The 24,951-nt window shown below is 40.6% G+C and overlaps 1 protein-coding gene and 1 long non-coding RNA gene across 4 annotated transcripts in view; one reads left to right on the plus strand and one right to left on the minus strand.

Moving 5' to 3' along the window:
• NEBL (nebulette) overlaps positions 1-24,951 on the plus strand; it is a 176,013-nt gene that overhangs the window by 76,875 nt on the left and 74,187 nt on the right. For all 3 annotated transcript variants that reach the window (XM_083704730.1, XM_083704731.1, XM_083704729.1), the window contains exons 3-4: positions 12,936-13,020; positions 21,729-21,836. In XM_083704730.1, coding sequence (XP_083560856.1) covers positions 12,936-13,020; positions 21,729-21,836 — 193 coding nt within the window. The remainder of the gene's footprint in view (positions 1-12,935; positions 13,021-21,728; positions 21,837-24,951) is intronic.
• Positions 17,881-24,928, minus strand: LOC310828138. The gene is made up of 3 exons (XR_014556713.1): positions 24,723-24,928; positions 19,566-19,729; positions 17,881-18,347 (listed from the first exon to the last, which is right to left on the minus strand). It is a non-coding gene; the product is annotated as an uncharacterized lncRNA (long non-coding RNA).

The following is a 24,951-nucleotide window of genomic DNA, read 5'->3' on the forward strand; positions in this document are numbered from 1 at the left end:
CTGAGTGAATCTTATTCAGTTGGATAGTAGCTGTTAGCACTATTGCTAAGGGGGGGAAATGAAACCCATTGAGAGTTTACTGTAAATGTGTGCGAAGTAGTGTTCTGTTACCATGAAACTGTAATGCTGCTGATGACTACTTGCATTGTTGAAACAATGCCCAGTAGGGAAGCTCATGCAGTAGACAGTGAAGCAACTGCTGGAATAAATGGCCAATAGTAGGAAACCTCTACCCCCAACCACAATTCTTCACATATGGATTGATTGTGTTACTATTTCTTTTAAATGCAGTTCCATCAAGGTACATGGCACCTCAGTGTTTTATAGACAGTGTTTTATACTGTTATAAAGAAGCACAATCTGAAAGTGACAAGGAGGGAACAGACAGATTTGTTTTACAGCTGCTAATGGAAACTTGCATGTATTAAAGTTCATAAGTGTTCCCTCTGTGGATCACCTGGGCAGATGAATCACCTGCTAATAGTACCTCTTGTCTTGATTGAGTTTCACCCAGGGTGGAAGACTCATTGAACTGAATGAGACCTACTTATAAGTAGCATTTCTACAGCATATTTTATAGCAACAAGCTTTGCACAAAAAATAAAAAGCATTGAAAATCTACTCCAGGAATCGGGGGTAGGGGTGACTTGTTGCTTGTACTGTACAATTCTTAAGAAACTAGTTTAGTGCCAGTCTTGTCTTTTATTTGCCTTTTGTTTGTTTTTTAATAGTGATGCTAACTTTATGGTTTATGATCGCTGTTTTTAATTGTAAGCCATCCTGAAAATCTCCAGACTGAAGAGTGGGATATAAATATTGCAATAAAAAATCAACAAGAATGTTATTTGGCTCCAATGATTTCATGGACCCTTCATTAAGACCTGCAACAGCCATATGCACATATGTGGCAGTGGCCTCCAACTCTCTTCTGGCAAGAGGAATCCAGTTTTCCTAGATATAGCTTGAAAGTATTAGTGATAGCTGATTCCTGTCAATGAAGGGGTTTTGATTGTTTTTTGTTTTTGTTTTACCAAGGAAAGCTTAGAGATCACAGAGGAGCAAATGTTAGGCACAATAATGAATGGATAAATAAAATATTTGGTAAATATATAAATGTGTAACTAATGCACTTTGCAAGGGGATAGTTAGAATCGAAAAATAATCAGTTCTCCTGCCAAACTCATAGATTGCCAGTGGGGTAGTTTTATACATACAGTATAGACTGTGTTGAATAATATATGGATTTGTACAGATGTATACCTAAACAGCATAGGCACTGTATTCTAGGCATTTCTTTATATGACATTTTTAGAAGAGTATATGCCAGAATTGCCAGAATTGGGGTGGCTGTGTGTCCCAGGCTTAGTATATTTGAGGGGCTGTTTGGTTGATATAAAAAACTGTAAGAGAGCCAGTGTGGTGTAATGGTTGGGGTGTTGGACACCAGGGCATGAATCCCCACTCAGCTGTGGAGCTCACTGGGTTACCTTGGTTCAGTCTCTGTTTCTGAGCCTAACCTAGCTCTCAGGGTTTTTTGCAAGGATAAAATGGGGAGCAGAGAACCATGTGTACCATATTGAGCTCCTCCCGGGGGAGGTGGAGGGGGAGATGGTGTATAAATGTAATAAATATTAAGGGAGAGCAGGGTGCTTGAAGTTTCCCAGAACTTGGAGCAGGCACATAGTTCACCTGGCCATAGTCTTCCATACAATGTTCTTCATATTTAAATTATTTTTAAATTTGTATTTCCCTCCTCTCTCACTTAGCATATACTGTACACATTTTATACAAATCTGTTTTCTGACCTCTTTTTTGGATGTGCAAATGACTATCTTAGCCAGGTTCCATAGACTACTTCTTATTACTGAATACAACAACAAGGCTGCTTTATATTATATATTATTTGCATTTATATAGCACCTACTTTGTTTTTGAAAAACTGCTGATTTGGCATTCACATCTCTGGTAAATCGGGAAACATTAATAGCAATCCTAAATATGTAGGCCTACTCTGAGTAGCTGACATTGGCTATCACCCATAGGTTTTATAATATTTTTAAGGCCTCTAGCCACTGAGTGCATTTTGATTTGGGCTGCACTTACTGAGTTCTCAATCAGCCTTGAGTCTCTGGAATGGAGCAAGATGAGATCAAAATTAAATAATATGCACTATTTAAATAATATTAATATTAAATAATATGCACCATTTAATGCACCATTACAATGATATAAAAAGAAATGTTGTGCAGAGGCATTTGTTAGCAATAATTTTATTAAATAAGATTATTGCTTGCAAACCAATGGTGTCAAGATGGCTTTCTGTATCTGTCACATTCAGTAACTGATATGCATTTTAGCTCATGGGTGCTATATTGCTTTTGACATGGAGACTCCTCTAGGTTTCTTGTGGAAGCCAGAATATTTTTGTATGCTTGTTTGTTTGACCTTATTTCCTACCAGTAGGTAGCCTTTGGCGCTGAGATAGGATTGATCATTTGTGGTCTGAAGAGGTCACATATACATTCTTTTTCTTCTTGTTGTTTGTTCTGTCTCTTCTCTACCCTTCCCCTTATATTAGAAATGAATAGTAGTAGAAAGTGAGACAAAAAATGAGGTGTTGTATGCTAAGGTGATATAAAGAATCCTTCCGTATTTAGCTGGTTTGTCTTGAACGTACGCCCAAGTTCTGTATCTGGTAGGACTCCGCATTGTGGCGATGGGCCACTCTTGCTTATGTTATTTCTATGTAGAAGGAGAGCTCGTTTGCTCCCTCCCTTTCTCCATGCTGTTGCTCTTTCCTAGTAGAGAGGGACAAAGATCTATGGACCACCATACAGCTTGTCTCATGAAGCCAGGGAGGGAGTGGGGGAGATGAATGGTGATGTCACCAAGAGGCTTATTTTCCTAGGGGAAAATGGCAGTTCCACATTGTGCATTAGATCATGGGAAATGCATCTTTAAAAACTAGAAGTATTCCAGATCAAAAGGAAAGACTGGAAGGATTTTGGAAGCTTTTATTTGACTTTGTAACAAATATTTTGAAATTGGCAAATGATTAAGGAAACTCTACTAATACCAAAATATGTGGAGAATTAATAATACCTAAACGCCAGAAAACCTTTGAGGACAAGCTGTTTTGGAATGAGTTGTCTCCCTTTTATGCCCTGGCTGGTCCTCAGTATGTCTGTCATTGGGTAGCTGGGGCTCTGAGATGAACAATTTAATATTAAACCTCATGAGACAAAGAGTGGTCTACAAATTGGAGGAATAAATAAATAAATAATTTTTTGTTGTGCTTAACTCCATTTTGGGGGGTGGGGGGGGAAGGTATTACTTGAGAGACACGAGTATTCAGACCATATTGAATCATAGGAATTAAATATCTGGGTTTTTTTGGTTTTTTGGTACTATCTGAAACGACAGTTGTTAGAGGTAACTCCGTGCATTTCAGTTGGAAAAGCTGGCTGAAATAATTAACTGGTAACTCTAAAAAAGCCAAGTGCACATGCAAATGTAAAACTTGGATATCAGATCTGTGACACTCCCCTAGGGACTATTATGATGCATTAATCAATGAATGGCATGTACTGATCTATAAATCTATTCTTGGCCTCATTGGCAGGGAGAGAATGTGTATTTGATGTGATTAACTGTTTTGAGTACACAGTGTACCATAGAATTGCTTTATGCAAAATAAGGAGTTTATGTTTCGTCGTATAGGAGATGTCACTTGGAAGTAATCATAGTTTAGAAAAGCAGGCCTGTCCTTTTATACAAAACATGTGTGGCTTGATTTCCTGTTTCTGTCAGTTTATTAAATGACACCAGGTCTTAAAATAGACAGAGGCAATGATAGGGAATTGCTTTTGCCTGAAACAATCCCTCCCCAAAATATTTGTTTTTCTAAATGACGAATGAGAATGGCTCAGAACATGGATAGTCTTCCCAAATCTTTACTAATTCTTCCACCATATAAAGGTGTCACTCATGTAGAAATATAAATGCTGCCAGTGTTAGAACAGGAGCAGAGAGAGCTGTGTGGTGAGTCATTAGACTGCCAAGTTTGACAAGGTCACACATCTCCAAATTTCACTCATTGTCAGATTTCCATTCTTGCTGTGGGAATAGCAATAGGCAGCGCAGATATTCTTCACTCTAAATGAGTGTCCAAGGGTCAAGAAAATGTTGTGGCAGGGATATTTGTACCTTTCGTTTTGGAAATTTCCATTTTGAAGTTAACCCCCAAGCTCTGTCCAAAGACAATTACTGATACACACATGTACATTCCTAAACTCTTTATGTATTTTGCTTTCAGACCTTTTTGCAGCCATGGGTTTGCCCTATTGTAATGAGAAAACAGCCAGCCTGGCAACAAACCTACATATCTACCACACCAACTTTGTTTTGCTTAGTCCTCCATATTATTTTGATCAATTAACAACAACAAAACAGAAATAAAAACAACTTTCAGTTTTAACATGTTTGTTAAGGGCTTGCTATATCTGCTCAAGTTCCAAAATACCAAGAAAATGCAACTCTTAAGGACTGCACCCTTAACAGATGCATTATTTAGGCAATGTGGACATATTATGGTATCTTACATTGTGGTCCGTTCAGGCTTCACCAGTGCTTTGGAGTTGGATGGCACAGGGGTAGACCTAAGGCCCAGCTTTTTTGGTTCAAGTATAGACACGTGGAGTCTATGCAACTGAAACTGCTGTTTCACTTTCCAAGTACTCAACTGGCACTCAATACCACCTACATATAATTATAAACGTTGGAAGGGACCTTGAAGATCATTTAGGAGTTGAATCTCCTAGAGCCCTCCCACGTTCTTCCCACAGCTGGAGAAGCACCAACTAGGCTTTAGATAGGGGTGGGGAGGACCCTGGGACCCTCTGGGACCCTGTCAGAACCCTCTGGGGCCCTGTCAGGGACCCTCTGGGACCCTGTCAGAACCCTCACGCCTCCTTCCCCCAAACCAGCGCCTACCTTACCTGGCTATGGGAAGGCAGCGCAAGGGCTGGGGGAATGGTGTCAAATGTTGCTAAGGGCTGCCAAGAAAGGCCTCAAGAGTTGCATATTGGACCACCCTGCTGTAATTGCTTAGACTGTTAGCTCCTTGGGGACAAAAGTAATAAACATGAGGCTTTGAAGAACTGATCTCCCTCTTCTCCTTGTCCTTCCCCTCTCTTTCCCCGGTATGCTTTCTAGTTTGTAAGAGTCTCTGTGTGTTTGTGTGTATATGCATATATATGGATGATTTGAATTGCTTTAGGAGACAATAAATTATATGAAAAGGAGAATAAAAATATAATAAAAACAAAAACAAAAACTGATGCCAGCTGCTCTCAGCCCACAGGATAGAGTATGACACAGCTAATCAAATAAATAGGAAATAAATAATAAAACTTGCTAGCTGGAGTTTATGGACTCCATTACAAGTGCCTAGGAGTTCTTAATGTAAAAGCAACTCTTCCCAGCCACAGGCTTATTGCAGGAACTTGCAAGGTGACCTTTTGAAAGGTTTTATGAGAATACAATTTAATGGAGCGTTGGCATTAGTGCCAGTCTGGGAATGTCAGCTGGCTGAACTGAGCTCTCTGAAACTTCCAGAAGACCGTCATCGCTCTCTAGAACAGTCTACTGCTAGTTTAGAAAGTGGGTGCACACCCTTTTAAAGCAACTGTGTTTCTCATTTGGTAAACTTTCCTTTGTGTTGAGCACAGCAGGAGTTTGACTAGTACATGTACCGAAAAGATATACTGCTACACGTTTTATTGTCTGTAATGAACACTATAGACAGAGGGCCAAGCTCCAAACAATCTTAGGGGTGGCATGTTCCAGTTCTGTGAAGCTTGGGGACACCTTCCGCAGCAATATTTTCCACGAAGCTTTTGGCACAGTCCCCTCACCATCCTCTTTTACTGTCAGCCATAGCTCAGTGGTAGGGCACATGCTTTGCATGCAGAACGTCCCAGGTTGAGTCTGTGGTGTCTCCAGGTAGGGATGGGAAGGACTCCTGCTTGAAGCCTTGGAGAGCCACTGCTGGTCTGTGTGGGTAATACTAGGTTAGATGGACCAGTGGTGTGAGGAAGCTTCCTGCCTCAGACTAGATGCTATTCTAAAGGTGTATCTGAATTCTGTACATGGATTTTTCTAGGTCTTATTAAAAACACCCCAACCCCAAACCAGCAGTTATGAGGTTCTGATCCAGATTGGGACCACTAAAAATTGTTACTTTCAAAGCTGCAGAAGGTGATTTTGAGTGTTTCTGTGTTCTGCCACCGCTGCTCCTCATTCCCAGCAGCAACTGTAACTGCTTCACTCTGCCTAATGGTAGGGCTGGCCCTGTATGTCTTCTTTTGGTAAATTAAGCAATTTAAAAAGAGATGTGGAGAAACTCAACCATGGGATTAAAACACATAGTTAAAGTCATTGAACTAAATGCCTATTCTTCTTCCCCTTTTTACTTTCTATCCTCTTAGAGGTGTGCAATAATTCTTTGTGTGCTGCTATTCTGCCCATTTAATCGAAAAGACTTCAATTATTTTTGTTGGTTGTTTATTCACTTCGTCACTCACATTTATGTTCTTTACCCCATTTTTAAAACTGCAATTTGGTGGTGGCAGCAGAACAGGTTTATGTGACTGTTCCTTGTGGCTGCATATTCTTTTCAAGATCAACTGGATGTTGCATTACTCTAGCGTCATCCTGTTGAAAAAGGTGCCCATCACACAAAAAAGTTGCAAGCAGCTGCAGGGGCCGTGTCCCTCCCCCTCAGAATGTGCTGGAATGATGTGACGTAAAGGATGCATTGGACAATGGCTGTTAAACTCAATTGAATGGCATCAAAGTTTGCCTCAAAATAGCACAATCTGGTTTACATTGCTAAACAAACCAGAATTCTATCCACTCACAGGCTGCTCTTTATCAGCATAACAGTTGTGGTTTATAAATTGCAGATTAGGTATTCCTTTAGAAATAGCATATCAAATGTGAATTATTAAAACAACACGATGTCTGTTAGCTATGAAAATGTAACCTCCCCTCTTCAAAGAAAATCAAGGAAAGACACTTCTGTGGATGACATAACCAGCAGGATTAGACAATCCTTTTCTGAAATGACAAGCACACAAAACATGGGCCTTCAGGTGAGGATAGCGAGTAAAACCACTTTCATAAGCTGCTTACACATGTATACACACGAAAGCACACCACCACTACCAGAACCCTTGTAATTGCTCCATACAGCGAAGTGAGGGAGTCTAGTCCATAGTAACACTGATGTCTGCATTCATGTATTTGGCCCAAAAGGAAGTCTTGTCTCACTTGCAAGAAACATTATGTATGACAACAACTTGTTGATGAACCAGTCTTATGAGATGCTGTGCTAGGGAATTAGGTAGTATTTTGTAATTGAAATACTGTTTTAAAAGCACCATGTTTAGTGGTTTACATATTTTATTAAATATAGGATACAGAGAAAAATCACAAAAGATGCAGTAGGTTGGAAATTATTTCTTTTCATTTCCCCCTGCTTCTTGCTGCCTTTATCTGGCTTCTTCCTGCTCCCCCCGCTGCTACCACCGATCACAAACAACAACAAATTCTGCTACTGTTGATGCGACTTCAGCTTCTATGTATTGTTCTTGTTTACAACAGTGTTTGAGGAGGTTTTCTTCTTCTTCTTCTTCCTTCTTCTTCCCTATTGTTTTACCGAAAACACAAAAAGCAAGAATAATCAGCTTTTCTTTTTATGAATATTTCGTTGCAACATTTCAATTTTAGCATATAAGTAAAAGCAAACAAGATAGCTATTTCTATTGCATCCAGCGCTGACTCTTTTAAAAAATAAAATAGAGTGGGTTTGCTTTGCAACCTTTCATTTGCTCTGTCACTACAAAAAGCAGTCTCAATTTTAACACAGTGTTTGCATATTCTGCTTCTGAAAAAGAGAGCGAGGTGTATTTGTTTATTTAATTCTGCAGAATTATAATCACCCTCTCATCCTGCTTATTCTCGATCTAATTAAACAAGGGTTAGATGCTAATTATTTGCTGCTAGTTGTCTAGTATTGGGTACACAGCATCCTCTTGTTTCAAAACTCATCTTACAAATTTTCTACTATCAGAAATATTTTGATGGTGAACTTCAAAGAACAGAGTACACAGCAGAAAGCACATCAGTTGAACTTCAAAAAGAAATTCTAACTTTAAAGAGAGCTTCATGTCCAGCACACAGAAAAATAAAAACTGCCCAAGCTCTTCCCTTGCAAAGCTAGGGCATAATATAGTAGGGCAGAGGTTTTCAACCTTTTGGGGTCCACAGTTCCCTTGACAAACTATATTCTTTCTGCAGCACCCCTGTGGGGCTCAGGAGCCCAGTTATGTCACCCGTTGCCTGCAGAGCCAGCAGCCACTCACCCCTTTTTGAACATCCTCCCTTGTGGAGTGTTCCCTCAGCCTCCTCTCTGCTCCATGCTCCTTGGGAGTCCTTTGGGCAACTGCAACTACTGCTCCTGGTGTCTGAGCTGCCCCCCACCCCAAAGAAAAGTGCCTTCTCACACTGCCCCACAGGGGCCTGGGAAGCACCCCCTGGTCAGCCCCAGAGGCACCATTCACCTGGGGAGCTTGTAGCCAGAGCTGCTGCAATAAACAGCTGTGCAAAGGGAGGGAGAGACATGAGAGGGCATCAGAGGAAGGTAGGGAAGGCATGAGGGACAGAGGTCAGTGTTGCCTATGGCACCCCTGACCATCTTTCAAGGCACCCCAGGGTGCCACAGCACACTGGTTGAAAAACACTGCAGTAGGGCATTTTGGAAGTGCAACAGCAGAGATGGTTCAGTTTGCAATCTAAGAGTTAATTCTGTTCTCAGTGTTAGTCAAGTACCCAAGAGGGTGTGTATGGAGAGGTTGCTTAATAACCAGTCAGAGTGGCATCAACTTGACTGAGGTTGCATGTGTTTTGATTTGCTGTGTTCTTAGGGAGTTTTCCCATATATGTGGTTGAATGTCTTCCTGCTATGCACTGATATTGTAAGGCCAAATAAACATTTAATACTCTCAACACTCTTTACTAACAAGTAGTGAAGGACATAGGTTTTTCTCTTTGCAGTTGTTTTCCGGAGGATTGCTTCATTCGTTACATTTGCCTCCATATTAGTTCCTATAATATTTAGAAGTCATCTAAGTGTTTGCCTCCCCGACCAGAAGCCAGCTTTTGTGTGGCTTCCAAATCTTATAAAAACATTTACATATACTTGCATAATTTATGAAGTGGCTGAGTCAAAAATAGTTTGAGGACTGCTACCGTTTTCATTCCAGTTTTTCAAAATTGATTTCTTTGAAATACCAGATTCTACCTTTTCATAAGGTTGAGGAGGGAAAACTGCAGAAATTGGATGTACATGTATATCAGCCATGTTGCACGTTACCTCATGGTGCATGTAGAGAGTTGGGAAAGCATAAGTTCCTAACAGACATCTTCTGCACCTGTTTCATCTGCCTACATAAGACTAGGAGCCAGGCACAATATCAAATAACATTCCTTTTATTGTTTTTCAGTCAATGCACCATCTTGAAAAAAGCTGGGTCCCTATCGCTTTCTCCCTAGGTACAGTTTTAATGGCAGTCTGTGGCTGTTGGATGAGAGAAGCCTTGCTTTTGTCTCTTCTAGTATTGAAATTTTGGATGTGCCCTTTGCACTGTAAGGCAGACACAAAATGTGGCTGGGTCATAGAACTGTACAGTTGGAAGGGACCCAAGGATCATCTAGCTCAACCCCTTGCAATGCAGGACTGTGCAGCTGTCTCATAAGGTATCGAACCTGCAACCTTGGTGTTATCAGCACCACACTCTAACTATCTGAGCTATCCGGGCTGACCACCACTGTACCATTTCTGTTTGTGTTAGGTCACTAGATTATTTCCAGTAGTTGAACTATAGACAGCATGGAACTTTCACATTTGTCTGTAGTAAATAATGCTCCAATTATTCTACAGGGACACTGTACTGCAGCGCGTACATTGATGTGAGGTTGAATTTGTTTGCTTGCAACAAATATGTGATGACTAATTGGGATGCCAGGAGGCAAAAAGGGAGGAAAAAACAACAACACAAAACTTGACACCTAAATGTCATACAGCTTTTACATTAGCAAATTGAGTCTCTGTTCTTTCCGACTGGAGCTTAAGATCCTGAGAAGATTTATAAATAAAGCCCTGACAGTGCTCTTGCTTCAACAAACAAGTATGTGTGGCAAACTGTTTTGTTTCATTTTTTAATATAGGTAATTCAGAAAAGAACTGTGAGCAGGTGGGAGTGGGGAACCTTATAAGAACTGTCAGTTCACACGTTTGTGAATGTGCGATGCTGTACAAGCAGAACATGACTCAGTATTTAGCATTTAATGTGTGACAGGCATATTGTTTAAAACTGAGGAAGAGATGCTGAGTAGGTTGCTGTTCTTTGTAGCACATCTTTTGCTGAGTATATTTTCCACTTATGTAAGCCAATACGCTGACACTACTGGCACTAATAGTGTTGACCTTTGGGGGAGGTAGAGGGGCTGCGTAATGCCAGGAACCCTTTGTATACTGCTCAATAGGGGTGGCTCAGTCTGTATGCAAAATGAGATGGTGATCAAGATAGTGAAACTTTGTGACCTGTGTGCTCACCAGGAATGAAAGGTTACTTGCCCCAACCACATCGATCATACCATGTAGCAACCATTCTAGGTAGCACAAGCCAAACCCTAGTAGCTTATGGGAATGGTACTGATTTCCTTTAACTTTGTACATATTTGTTTCTGTCTCTCTCTGCCCTGCCCCCAATTTACATGGTTGTGTCTGTTTTCTAGCATTTCCACCCCCACCCCACCCCCTGCTCATTCATATCCTGAGAGATACTTTAAGATTCACTAGTTCGTTAGTTCCTGGAGTAAAACCCTATGGGTGCATATTATGGCTGCAACCGTTACCTGATTCATCAGTTAGCCCAGCCTTTCCCAAGTTGGTGCCTTCCAGCTGTTTAGACTACAACTCCCATCAGCTCTAGTCAGTACATCTGTGCTGGCTGAGGCTAATGGGAGTTGTAGTCCTAAACATCTGGAGAATACCAGGTTGGGGAAGGCTGAATTAACATTTTAACTGATTCAGAAGTCCCAAATTAAGAAGGTAGAAAAAATTTTTTATAATGGTTAATTGTAATGTAAGAACCTGGAGGAAGAGTGCGTAAGTAGAGATATTTCATGGGGTTTTTTTTGTGGTGTGTGTGTGAGAGAGATATTCTTCTAAAATGGTGCCTGCTATAACATGTGCTTGCATGCTTTTGAAAACAAGTCACCCATGTTCAAATTATCTGAGTAGCAAGAACCCAGGGGGGGGCAGCATGTATTCAGGTTCATTTTCCCTTGAATGAGTTTACTGGAGGCTTAACTGGCGGTTTCATAATGGTTGTTGCATATTTACAAAATTATGGTTTGAGCATTTTGCTTGCTCAGTGCTGGAAACAAAACTAATAAGCAAGCCAAGGCTCAGGGCAGTTAAATCAGTGTTTCGTTGTCAAGCCAAAAGGCACACCTATGAGCAGAACCAAGATCCAAAATTTAGACTGTAGCTCATGAGATTTACTCCAGCAGCAGGAAATAAGGGTCATCACCTGTCAAAGGCAGATTCACAAGAAAAGGGTAAATAAAGGGGAGGATGGTGCCAAGAGGTACCAAGGCAGATAGAATGGCCAGAGCTTGGTGAAACCAAGAAACTAGAAACAGGAGTGATCAGCAATTGAAGAGAGGTGGGCATTTTAGTGGGAGACTCACAAAGGTTGCCTGGATAGAAAAACCTGAACAGACAACTTCCTACTGATTAACCTGCAGCATTTTTACTTGGAGCAACTAGTCCTTGCCAGGATTGCTGCATGCCAGCCAGCACTCAGTGGGTTGCCATAGTCAGCTTGCAGTGAGAAAAAGCTGCCTTTAAATCTCCCCCCGCCTTCCGATAGCATAGCTCTCCTCTAATCTCAAGATGTCTAAGCTGTTATAGAATCTGAATCAGTTTGTTTGACTGGAAGGTCTGTCCCTTTACCACTCGCTTCCCCAGAGAAGCCCAAGGGCTGAGCAACTGTTATGTTGGAGATTTCTTGTTCAAGCCCTGGACCTCTGGCAACAACCCATAGATTCCACAGTGAAGAAGTGTGTATATTGTATTGATGCTGAATCAGTATTCTGAAGAAGGGGCATGTTTTTAAATGAAGGCATTTCATGTTCTGTACAAGTTTGAAAATGAAGAATAACCACACTAAGATCTAAAGAGTCATAAATATTTTATTTTTGAAGATATGGGCCAACCCTAGCTGTTCTTTTCTCCTGCGCAGCAATGTTCTTTGCAAGAACGGAAAACTCTGGAGTCTCTTGCTCATGCACAATTAAACAATTTGCTCTGTATCATAGGCTGCTGCACAGCAGCCTGTATCCCTGCAATCCTCTGTTTAGAGACCACTGGAGGCAAGTTGCAATTTGAGGAAAGGAAACTTCAGTTTGCAAGTCCCCTTGAGGCTGAAGCACAGCTGATAAGACAAAGCTCATAACAGACATACTAGGGCACTAAGCCATGTCAATTTTAATAGGCCCCATAGTATTACCTCCAAAATGTGTATGATTCTAATGGAAAGGACAGTCGAAAAGTAGTTTTATATTTACATATATACATAGGTGAGAATGCAACTAAAAACCTAACTAAAACATATGTCTTGCAATAAACCTATTTATTTTTTAACCAGTTATGTAAAACTTCAAATTTAGTGGTTGTTGTTTTTTTAAAAAAGAGGACTATCATAATCTGTGGCCTTAAACTGTAGCTTACTTTGTGCAGAAGTCCAGCGCCAAACATACTTACCTCCAAAGTAATTTCATTACTATTTTTCTTCTTCTTCTAGACACTACCCAAAGCAGTCCTTTACTACAGTGGCAGACACACCCGAAAACCTTCGACTGAAACAACAAAGTGAATTGCAAAGTCAGGTAAGCTGTGAATTCTTTTGCCTATGTGGTGAACATTGTTCTTAGCAATTGGGATCCATTATTCTAAAATAAAGGCGCAATGGTGTGAGACCAAGGGTTAGTTCAAACAACACACATTGCTGTTTTTCCTCTCACACGTGAAAACTTGATGTTCCAAGACAGAGACACATATTTGTGTGAGCAATAAGAATTTGAATTTACTGGGGGGTGGGGGGGTGGAGCTCTATTCAATTATTTGTGATACCCTTTTTATTGTTGTTTTGATAATGGAAACACTGTTTGACTACTTGGGGTAGGTCCAAGCTGAGGAGGGTCCTGCTCATAGCTGTCTATGAGTATTTAAGGTGCCATTTGACTTGCCCCAGTGGCAGATGCTCCACTTCCTGGGAAGAGTGGCCTTTCCACCTGAGGAGGGATGCTAGGACTTTCCTTGGTTGAGGCAGTCATCTCTCGGGTGGAGCACCCTTTCTTGCTGCTGACCCTTCTTGGCCCCACTGATTGTACTCTTGATGGGGTGTAATGGGAAGGAGGAGGGAGAAGCATCTTCTCCAATATCAGCCACCTTGGATCTGATGATCAGCAGGAGGTTGCCTGGTTGTGGGTCACCTGGTTGCCTTGCTGACGGTGATGCATGACAGAGCCCTCTCAGTGGTAGGTCCCTGTAGCATTTGGCATATGGAGAAACATTAATATTTGGCTTTTTTGAAGTCCTACTAAAATGATCAAACTGCTTTTGGCCTAATGAAAAGTGCTGCCCTGATCAGGAGAATCATGGTTTCTCTAAATCTGTGATCATTTAGTTCACATGCTACATTGTTTCCTGTGAATGTGTAGCCAAAGTGGGCACTTGCTACACTTCATTAAAACAGCCTGCCTCTTGCCTTGATACAAGTTACTCATGCTCAAGAGTGCAAGTAACTTGACCAAGTGAAGAGGGGAAGGCCTTCTCTTCACTCTAATTCAGCCTTCCCCAACTTGGGGCCCTCCAGTTGTTTGGAAATGCAACTCCCGTCAGTTGCAGCCAGCACAGCTATGGTAACTGTGGAGAACAACAGCCGGGCAAAGGTTGCCTTAATGGCAAAGAGTAAGGTTACTGGAACTTCCGTCATAGAGCTTCAGTATGCTGATGACAACGTAGTGTGCGCATGCTCAGAGGATGACCTCCAAACCATCCTAAATATCTTTGCAGAAGCTTACGAAAAGCTTGGCCTATCACTCAACATCCAAAAAACCAAAGTGCTGAACCAACAAGTACAAAATAACCCCTCTGCAGCGCCACAAATCCAACTCAATGGTGTAACATTGGAAAATGTCGATCACTTCTCCTACTAGGCAGTTATCTTTACACAAGGGCCAACATTGATGCCGAAATCCAGCATTGCCTGAGCTCTGCGAGTGCGGCTTACTCCCGAGTGAAGTGCAGAGTGTTTGAGGACCGGGACATTCGCAGGGAAACCAAAATGCTTGTTTAAAAAGCTATTGTACTATCAACCTTACTGTATGCTTGTGAAATATGGACCACTTATAAACGCCATCTCCAACTCCTCGAAAGATTCCATCAATGGTGTCAACTTCGTTGGACTGGTCATGTTGTGTGGATGCTTGAAGATCGTCTTCCAAAGCAACTACTCTATTCCGAACTTAAAAATGGAAAGTGTAATGCTGGTGGTCAACAAAAGAGGTTTAAAGACTGTCTCAAGGCAAATCTAAAAAAATGTAGTATAAACACTGACAACTGGGAAACACTGGCCTGTGAGCACTCCTGTTGGAGAACAGCCTTTACCAAAGGTGTCATGGGCTTTGAAGACACTTGAACCCAGAACGCAAGGGAGAAACATGCTAAGAGGAAAGCACGCTTGGCAAAACCACACCGTGATCGACTCCTGCCCGGAAACCAATGTCCCCACTGTGGAAGGACGTGTGGATCCAGAATTGGCCTCCACAGTCACATACGGACTCATTGTTAAAACCGTGTTTATGGAAGACAATCTTACACGGCTATGAGTGATCGCCAAAGAAGAAGTCTTAATGGCTCCCAACTGCTGCCTGCCTGCATATTTGTATGCACATATAAAAGAATGCACCAGTGAGATGGGGGAGCAGAACTATGCTGAGCCCCCAGGAATCCGCATGTGCCTGCAGTGGACTAAATTGCACCACATACATGCATCTAAGAATTCATATTCTCCTTACTTCATAAATAATAGCAAATGAAGTGTTTACCTGTTTATTCAATTATTTCACCTATAGCGTCAGTTACAGTTTAATTTTTAATGATTTGTTGTACTAGGCTCATAAATAATTTACTGCATTTTATGCATCATGCAGAAAGTGCTTCATTGCCTAACACAATCTAAATTTCACATCTGCATTACTCTTTGATCAAGTCCTGTAAATCTCAAAGTACAGCCTGAGTTGCTTATTCCTTTGACTAGGATGCAACTCGTCATTAATACTAGTTGCATCCTAGTGAAAGGTTTTGTTTTGTTTTGTAAGGAATTCGAGCAAAGCAGAGGAAAAGATGGCACACAGATGTTCGAGAACTTTCATATGTTCACTAAAGGCAGCAAAATAAGTTTATGTGCGGTAATCTATCTAAATCATCTTTTGTAGTGTTCCGTTTTTAGCTTTGCAGAGAATATTATCTTAATGAGGCACAGGATGGTATTCAGCTAAGTTTTACTCAGAGTAGGGACAGTGGAAAAAAAAGGAAACAATTAATAACTTTGGTCAATTACAGATGATGAATTAGTGGTTGTTTAGTGGAGGAGTTTGAGGGGGGAACTCAGAGTGCTCTCTCAGTGTACAATTCCTGTGTCATGTCATCTTCCTGCCTGAGAACGTACAGAGCTACACCTGCAGCAAAACTGCTTCACTGGAGGTTTTTAAACAGAGGATGGATGGTCATCTGTCATGGATACTTCAGCTGAGATTCCGGCATTGCAGGGGGTTGGACTAGAACAACCCTCTGAACCCCCTTCCAAATCTACAATTAATTAAAAAAATACCAGCATTTAATCTGCACTAGTGGTGTTGTCAATGTTAGTCAAAATATTCAGGTGTTATGTGCAATTTTAACTATATTTGAAAATGGTGAGGTATGAACCAAGGTGGTGTTACTGACAACAAAAAACAGTAAAGGTATGAAGTGCTACAAATATCTTAAGTGGCAGGAACAAAATGGCACAACTGAATCAAACATTGTCCTAGAAAATTATATGAAGGATGACTGCCCTTTCAGGAGAATTTTCAGTGTGTGTAAGGGGGAGTGAGACTGTACTAGCCAGCCCCATTCACACGTTCAGATGAATTTACAAAAGGGGCTCTTATGCGTGTGTAGCCCTATGCAATCAAGAACTCTATTCAGTTTGTCCAACCTGAGTTCAGTGAGGCTTATTTCCATGTAAGTGTGCAGTCCTAACATTTGTCAGGTTCAGTAGCTAGCTTTCTAATTAAATTCTTCTTGCCTGCTTGATGGAGGAAAGTTTGTCTTATCTTGGTTCAATAAGCGGTGTTCTCATAACACAGGAAGCTTCTTTATATCGAGTCTGACCATTGTTCCATCTAGTTCAGTGTTGTCTACACTGAAAGGCAGCAGCTATCCAGGATTTCAGACCAGGGTCTCTCCCATTCCTACCTGGAGATGCCAGGGATTAAACATGGCCCCCCCTCCATTCAAGCGAATGCTCTATCACTGAGCTATGGCCCTCCTCTCTATTAAACAATTTTTGCCCCTCCACCCTCTCTGAAGGTTGTGTGTCTGTCAAACTTTTGCTTTGTTGCTTCTCATTTAGGTTCTGACTTCCTCTAGGCTTTTAAAATATTTAGTTACTAAAGAAGTCCATATTTTTTGATTTTCAAAAAAGCTGATTTTTTTTTTTTTAAATTAAGTCAGGACACCTGAATGTCATTAATATTAAATGACAAACATTGATTTCTGGTGAGACTTCCTAATTTTGTAGTGCTTAATTTGCCTGAAGCATGGCTCAAAACAACAAAGGAGCATGTCAGGTAAATATATTCTACGCTGCAGCGTGAAGCTTAATTGGAACTGATTGTGAAATGCTTGATTTGAAAAGCTATTGATTTTTTGTTCTGTCGTGTTTAGTTCGTTTTGAAATGATGAACATTTATTGCAGATGTTTAGCTCTAGTAGAGTTTTTAGTATCCTGACCAGCACCGTCTGAATACACAAACAACTTCCTGTATATTTTGAGAGGCTGAAGTAACTCGCTTTTAAAAAATCCGCCCACAAGATGCATAATTTGGTTTACCTGAACGTTTAAAACATGAAAATAAAACTAACTAAGCTTGATACGGGGAAAGTATGCAACTGTCTACTAGAGGGCAAATTTTAAAACTATCTCAGAAACAAAATGATTCTTCCCTATATTTTCAGGGAAACCCCGTAACACTTCAAAACCAGTCCCTTTGCTGGGTAATTCAGATAGAAATAGGATTGGGTTCCTTCCTTTCCGATGCTAATCCAATGTGGAAACAGAAGAAGTGTGATTTATGCTTCCTGTATTCCATTCATGCATACCATTAATCTCAGCCCTTTATTATGCTTCAGATTAAAGCCATGTGTTGTGGAATAGAAGGCTGTGCTTCCACACAATGCAATGGAAGTGTATTTCAAGCTAATGTGCAATAGCCTATTCTAATTTATCCAATTCTGTAGAATATTCTGACATTAATCCACCTAGTTCAGACATAGCAGGGAACTCTGGCTTAATTCAAGCCAGGATATTTGACCTGAATCTGCATGCAGTGGGAGGAGGGAAGTGGTGAGGGAGGAGCATGTGGCCGTGGCTTGTGGCACTTGCCTGAAGCTGACGATGAATGCCCAAATGCGGCCAGTGCCACAGTGAGGTAAAGTGTTTCCTCTCTGTGCAAAGAGTATTTATTTAGGACATGTTTTTACCCTGCCTATCTTCAACCATGGAACTCATAGTGACATTCATGTTCTTCCCATCCCAGGCACTGATAAGACACAGAGCAGCTTAGCTTTATTCAAGACTCCCTTAAAAAATGTCCACTGTCTTCGTCTTTCACTTCTAGGCAATTTGAACTAAGGTTTGCAGGTGGACAATGTCAGACACTGCCATTAGCTTGCTCAGGCTGTTTTAGATGAAGACATATGTACTGACCTCGTATTTGCGGCGATATGCTGCTATCTTTTCAGTTATCTGAATCGGACACGATGCTTGAGTGTTTCACATGTGACAATAAGAATTGTTGCTTAGAAAGAACATTTGATGTAAACTTTACTCTTTCTTGCTTTCTCAGTTGCATGAACACTATTCAGAAATCACAGTACTTCATGTCTGTAACACAAAGTTGTTAAATACCAAACTAGAGAGTGTTTTCTGCTTCAATGTCACAACTATAACAAAGGGCCATCTTCTGTCTTGTCACTGGTTCCATGTTCCCACTTTCTTTCTTTTTTAATGGCTGTATTTGCATTTTACATTTTATTTTTTTAAAAAATGGATTCCTAGCAGTTTCAATGTCATTTGGTACTAGTACTCTTGACCAAGAGCAAACTGAGAGCAGATGGTTGACAGAGAGTGATGCCACCTGGTCTGTCACTGGTGCCAGATATGCTATCTCCTGTCCATGGACGTTTGTGACAAGAGAGGGAGACCAGATAAAAGGCAAACTGTTTGTAAATAGGCTATCCAAAATAACAATGGAATGCAAGAGAAAGTATGAAAATCCCAGTTTGCCTATGCCTTATATTGTCATTCTGTTTCTTTCCTTCCAGGTATAGCTTATGGAAGTTTGTGTTCTTAATTCCTGAATCCTTAATGCACACCATTTCCCTTTCCTTTAATAAACTAGTTTGTGTGTATGCATGCACATGCACTCCTAGGCAATGATGAAGTGAAGATACATGCATGCATACATTAGGTGTCTCTAGTAGTATAGTTCATTGAAACGCTTCTTTTTTTTTTTGAATAAAATGCTTTGTCCACCATTCCCCTTCATTTTATATTCAGCTGCATGAGCGGGGTTACCTTTTTTGTTTCCCATAACAAAACAATATAACGCAATACAAGGTTCCAACTAAACTACAGCAAAACCGATACCTTCATCTTTATTTCTTTTTTCGCTCAAACTAAAGATGCTCAGTTTGCTCCAGTTTGGCATTGTGGGCTGCCTTTGGCTGCAATCCTAAGCGTACTCTCTAATAAGTAAATAAACATGCTTAGGGTTGCCCTGTCAATCTGATGGGCCAATGGCTGTGGTTTGAAGAAAACAGCCTGCCAAGCCAAATTGGACCCTCTGGCAGGCTAATATTAGCCCACAGGCTGGAGGTTCCCCAGCCTGCCTTAAGCCATAGTTAATATTAACCACCGTTCCAGATACATCACAATAAACTATGGTTAACAGACAACATAAATGAAAGCTTCCAGTGTCTTCCTTGTAGATGTGCAGTAGCAGGAGAAGGGGATGTACATAAGTTCAAGGCTTGTATGTGTAACACTAAATGACTGTATGGGTTCAAAGCCTTGAGTTATATAAACATCTTATATGCTTACCTTTTGGTATTTTGGAAATGGGCAAGGTAAAAAGAAGTGTTATATTTTGTCTTCAAGATTCTTTATCCTGGCCTTTTCAGATATCAGGTTTTTTTATACACCGCTCCAGATAGATTTCAGCTGCATCAACCTTTGCCATCATTACTTCTTTATTTTTGTTTGACCTTTTCAGAAATCATAGAAAAATGAGACAATGCTGTACAACCATTAATTACTGTTGCTTCTATATTTTAAAGAATTTGAACCTACCCTATCCTTTAACTGCCAGTCATTTAATTATTGAATGTTCACAGCTTCTCCATTCTTATCCAACAAAACCCTTGCAGATGGCCACAGAAACATTTACAGGGAGATTTGCCCAGTTAACTACATGATACAGAACCTCCCACTTCTTGACCATTTGGTGGTGATGCATCATGTTATCCTCTGTGATTATTGCGGCAGCTGTAGGTTTTTGTAATTTTTTTTAAATAGTCAGTTTACTTAGTGACTGTAGTGCATATATTTTATTAATAATATTTTGCATACAAGGGTGGAATTTAAATTCAAGAAAAATGTGCCCCCCAAATATGTGAGGCTGATGCAAACAGTGTACCACAAGTGCAAAGCAAGAGCTAGAAACATGTTTAGAGCCAGGTGAAAACATTCCTCTTCTAGTCCTTTGGCTAACTAAACAATCTCTGCATTTTTAAACTCTCTCTCTCTCTCTCTCTCTCTCTCTCTCTCTCTCTCTCTCTGTGTGTGTGTGTGTGTGTGTGTTGTTTTGTTTGCTATTCTGTTATGTATTTTTCTGTTGACTGTAAACTTTCCTGCGATGAGAAAGGGCCTTTATATACGACTGAAGGGCCGTATATAAATGTAATAAAATAATGTTACATTTATATGTAATAAATGTCAAGAAAAGTGAATGAAGGAGCCACAGGTTATGGGCAAGCGTATTGCTTTTGATTATTCAGAAATGCTTAAGCCTTTTGTCTTTAACATAAATGGGCTTATAGTAGGGAGGTGCCATTTTCTACAGTATTGTTTTCTGTTGGTGTGAGGTTTTCAGCTCACAGAACTCATTTAGAGGAGTTTTATCGGATTTGCAAGTATTGGGTTATACAAAACACATTTGCTTAAAATTTGCTTAGAATACTACTCCAAACCATGGTTTAGCATGAAGTCATGGGTTCCTGGGGAGGAGATTGCAGCTGCTCCGCTCCTCCTTGGTTCTTTTTTCTCATAGTTAAGAAGGAGGGAGCTTAACCATGAGCCTAGGTTCAGACAGTATGTTAAGCCAAACCTTGGTTTAGCAGCTATACCACACTGTATTGAGCTAAAAGGACTGGAGAGGGGCACAGCAGGTACAAGCACCTTTCTGGGAACCAACATGATCATACAGTCCAGGCAAGCCATAGTTTGGCTTACTGAGTTATGCCAACAACATGGGCGTAGCCAGTATTGGGGGGGCAGAACCTCTGTTTGCTACGTATTTTTATTGATTGGGTGGCAGTTGCCCCTCCCTGCCCCCCTTGGCTACACCCATGGCCAACAAGGCCACAGTATTTACTTTTGCTTTCCTTTATGTTCTGAAATATTTCAACCATTTCTTGCACTGTCTAAGAGTTCCATCTGGCATGTGACTAAACTGAACACAAAACCTGGTTTCTCCTGAAGCAGTTACATACAGTGGGATGTATCCCATGCTCTTCATCCTCTGAAACAATGATCACTAATGAATAAGAAAGTAAATTCCCTTGATTTCAGTTAGATCCTTATATTGGACAGTGTATATCGAGATACATGCTGTTGAGTCGGACCAATATTGGTTGAAGTCTAGCATAGTTTGGAGAACTGGAAGAAGTAAATACTGTGCTTTACCATAGTATCTAATAAAACATGAATGGCTTCAGGTGCCCTTTCTAGACCCAAAATATCACCATGACCAGCTAGAGACATTTAGATGAATTTTGTGGTGTGCAGATGATGTGGCCATCGTTTATTTTGCCCTTCTTCATGATCAACCAGCTCTGCGTGCTAAGAATGCCTGCGGTAAAACTGTTCCATTGATTAAATGAAAGTAGGATGTGCTAAGGTGTTGGCAGCATTTTGTTCACCCAAAGCTTCATTTGGTGGCATAGTATATAGTGAAAATAATTTTCTCTGTTTTCTGTTTGATAGGTCAAATACAAACGTGACTTTGAGGAAAGCAAAGGAAGAGGTTTCAGCATTGTAACTGACACACCAGAATTGCAAAGACTGAAAAGGACTCAGGAGCAAATTAGTAACGTATGTGGCCCATTGATAGTAGATCAGAAACGTGATGCACAAATGAAATGGCATGGTTGGATCCGAGAGAATGTTTCCAGGTGTGAGTTTGTATGTATGTGGGGACTGGAATTGTTTTATGCTTTTGTGTTTGTTGTGCCTGAGTTCAAAGCTTTGTGTTGCTTGTGCAGCACAATGGTGGTGTGTGTTTCCCCTCTCCATACCAATTAAAGGTGGACTTACTGTTTACAAAATATTCATTCCTTTAGAGAAACAATTTCTTGCAAATAGGCACCTTTCTGCTTTCATGTAATGTGCAGGATAAAAGCAATAAACCAAATTTCCAGGTAACTTCATCTTGCAGAATTACTTTAATGGTTTTGCTTCTCTTTGCCATGTCTGTAACTCTTGGCTTTAATATGTAATGTGGGTCATGCTCAATCAGTGATGTGAGTTTTCTTCGAAAAAAATCCTGTGCAGATTAGGATAATCTGCACTGAAAATTTTCCAGTGTGCACTTGATTTTTCCCCCCTGATGTCCTGGAGAGCAGAAGTGGACACAAGTGCTTCCTTGACCTCCTGGTAGGTAAGTCACTACTGCTTACCAGAAATGGGAGAGGCGAGGCAGCAGGGACATGGTGAAAATGCACAAGCCGGAGCTAATCTGGCACCCCTGCCAGTGCGTTTGCACCACACCTCCTTCCTTTCCACCTCGTCCTTCTGTAAGTGCCTCCACCCAGCCATGCTATCTGCTATTTTACAAAGCGCTCTGTAGCAATGTTTGTCTTACTTGCATCTGGTATGCAAAACTCAAAACTGGTGCCTTATAGTGCATTTGCAATTGAATTCAGTATATTATTTCATCTAATTCTTATTTTAACTTCCTTTAGGTATACCACACAGCTAAGTTGTATTGACTAAAACATGATTGAAATTGCCAAGAAAAAGGGTTGATTTTAAATAATTGTTTTCCAAACAAGCATGCATACCATTTGGTTATTGGGACAAATTAAAACACATCTCTTTTCACAGCAAATAGTCTTTATACTGCTCAGGACTATAAAACAAGACTTCTGGCCATGTAGTTCACATGATTTTGCATTCCACAATTTGCATCTTGCTTTTGGGGATGTGTTGTTGTGAAGTTCTGAAGGTGTGGTGATATCGCCCCTTTAAGTCTGGTTTATGGGAATGGGTTAGAACCTCAGAAATAATGAGCTTACATGCAGCTGCCTCCCTTTAAGGCTTCAAGACCGGTGTCACAAGGTATTTGGGTGGAAGAGGTGAACACCCATGGTCTAAGTTCCCATAAAACCTGGATTGATGGGAGCTCTTGGTAGCTAACCAGCCAAGGTCAGCGTCTATTGGGGCTTTTGACAGCATCTTCTTCCATTGCTCAGCCTACTGAGATTTAAGTGTAAGCATTTATGCTAATTAGCTGAATAAGTTAGTTGTTTTTTTTAACCTTCTGAGCTATTTTAATCTGTGTGAATATTTGGAGTTTTTCTCTCTTGTAGAGTCTTGTTTTAGTAAAGTCTATGTATGATTTTATGAAATTTGGTCTGGTCTGAGTTCCTGAACCCTTTAATTTTGACCATGCTTTTCAGAGCAAGGGTCATCCACCACACAAGGTAAGGGTTATTATTATTATTATTTTAAATAACTAATTCTTACCCATACTGCATACAGCTTTCTGAAAGACTGGTTCTGCAAAAGGTATACTGGTATTGTAAGTACCTATTTTTAAATAACCTTTCCAGAATACTTTTTGAGAAGGAGAATCTGGACTCAGTAAATAAGCTAAGTGAATGGGGCAACATTCTGTGATAAAAATAATAAAATTTAAATTTTCATACAGGAACAACATTTCCTATTTGTAGCTAGGATTGACTTACTACTTAAATGCTTCAGTAATATCATACTTGCTTCACTTTGTAAAAGATTCTTGAGTGATAATGGAGGTCTCGGATCAGAAATAAATAAGGGTGACAGAGGAGCTCATTCTGTAAGTTCAGACTATAACATTGAACCCAGTACAAATGCACACCTGCAGGTTAATTCTGTGCCCAGGACAGGTGTCTGGTAAGCCAGCTGGTGCATGCTCTGATTATCTCCCGCTTGGATTATTGCAATGCGCTCTACGTGGGGCTACTACCTTTGAAGGTGACTTGGAAACTACAACTAATCCGGAATGCAGCAGCTAGACTGGTAACTGGGAGCAGCCAATGGGACCATATAACACCTGTCCTGAAAGACTGCATTGGCTCCCGGTAGATTTCCAAGCACAATTAAAAGTGTTGACCTTTAAAGTCCTAACTGGCCTTGGTCCTGTATACCTGAAGGAGTGTCTCCAACCCCATCATTCAGCCCAGTCACTGAGGTCCAGCTCCAAGGGCCTTCTGGCAGTTCCCTCACTGCAAAAAGTAAAATTATAGGAGATAAGGTATAGGGCCTTCTCAGTAGTGGCACCTACCCTGTGGAACACCCTTCCATCAGATGTCAAGGAGATAAATAACTATACAACTTTTAGAAGACATTTAAGGCAGCTCTGTATAGGGTAGTTTTAAATATCTGATGTTGTGTTTTTATATTTTCCTGGAAGCTGCCCAGAGTGGGTGAGGAAACCCAGTCAGATGCAATGGAACTGCTTCTGAGTAGAAATGTATAAGAAAGTGCTGTGGGACATGGGAAGCGTGTGGTTTGTTTATAAGCTCCTTCCTTCTCCTCCCCCCCATAAATTCCTTTCCTTTCTCTTTTCAGAGCTATCAGTATTATACTGTATTTTCACTGATGTTAATGCTAACCATGGTTGAGATCAAGTTTCATGTCTCCTGCTGTTCAGAAAAATACTAATAAAATATGAATGGTAAGCAGGCTAGCGTATGACATATCAAGATGGAAATTTACCACGAGAGGGTGTCCATTTGTATGCTGTAAAGAGCCTGCCAACCTCCTATTGAAAGATGCAATTTTTCAAGCAAGCAATGCCTCCAGAAGTCAGTGGGAATGGGAATGCTTTGAAGAGAAGCTCTCACAGAAGCAGAATCAAAGGCTTGATAGGATTCTGTTGTCATGGCAGTCACAAACTCAGTGTCTTGTATGGATTGCTCTAGGAAAATTAAATAAATTAACTGCT

Source organism: Podarcis gaigeae (genome assembly GCF_964106915.1).
Source record: "Podarcis gaigeae genome assembly, chromosome: 12".
NCBI classification, from domain to species: Eukaryota; Metazoa; Chordata; class Lepidosauria; order Squamata; family Lacertidae; genus Podarcis; species Podarcis gaigeae.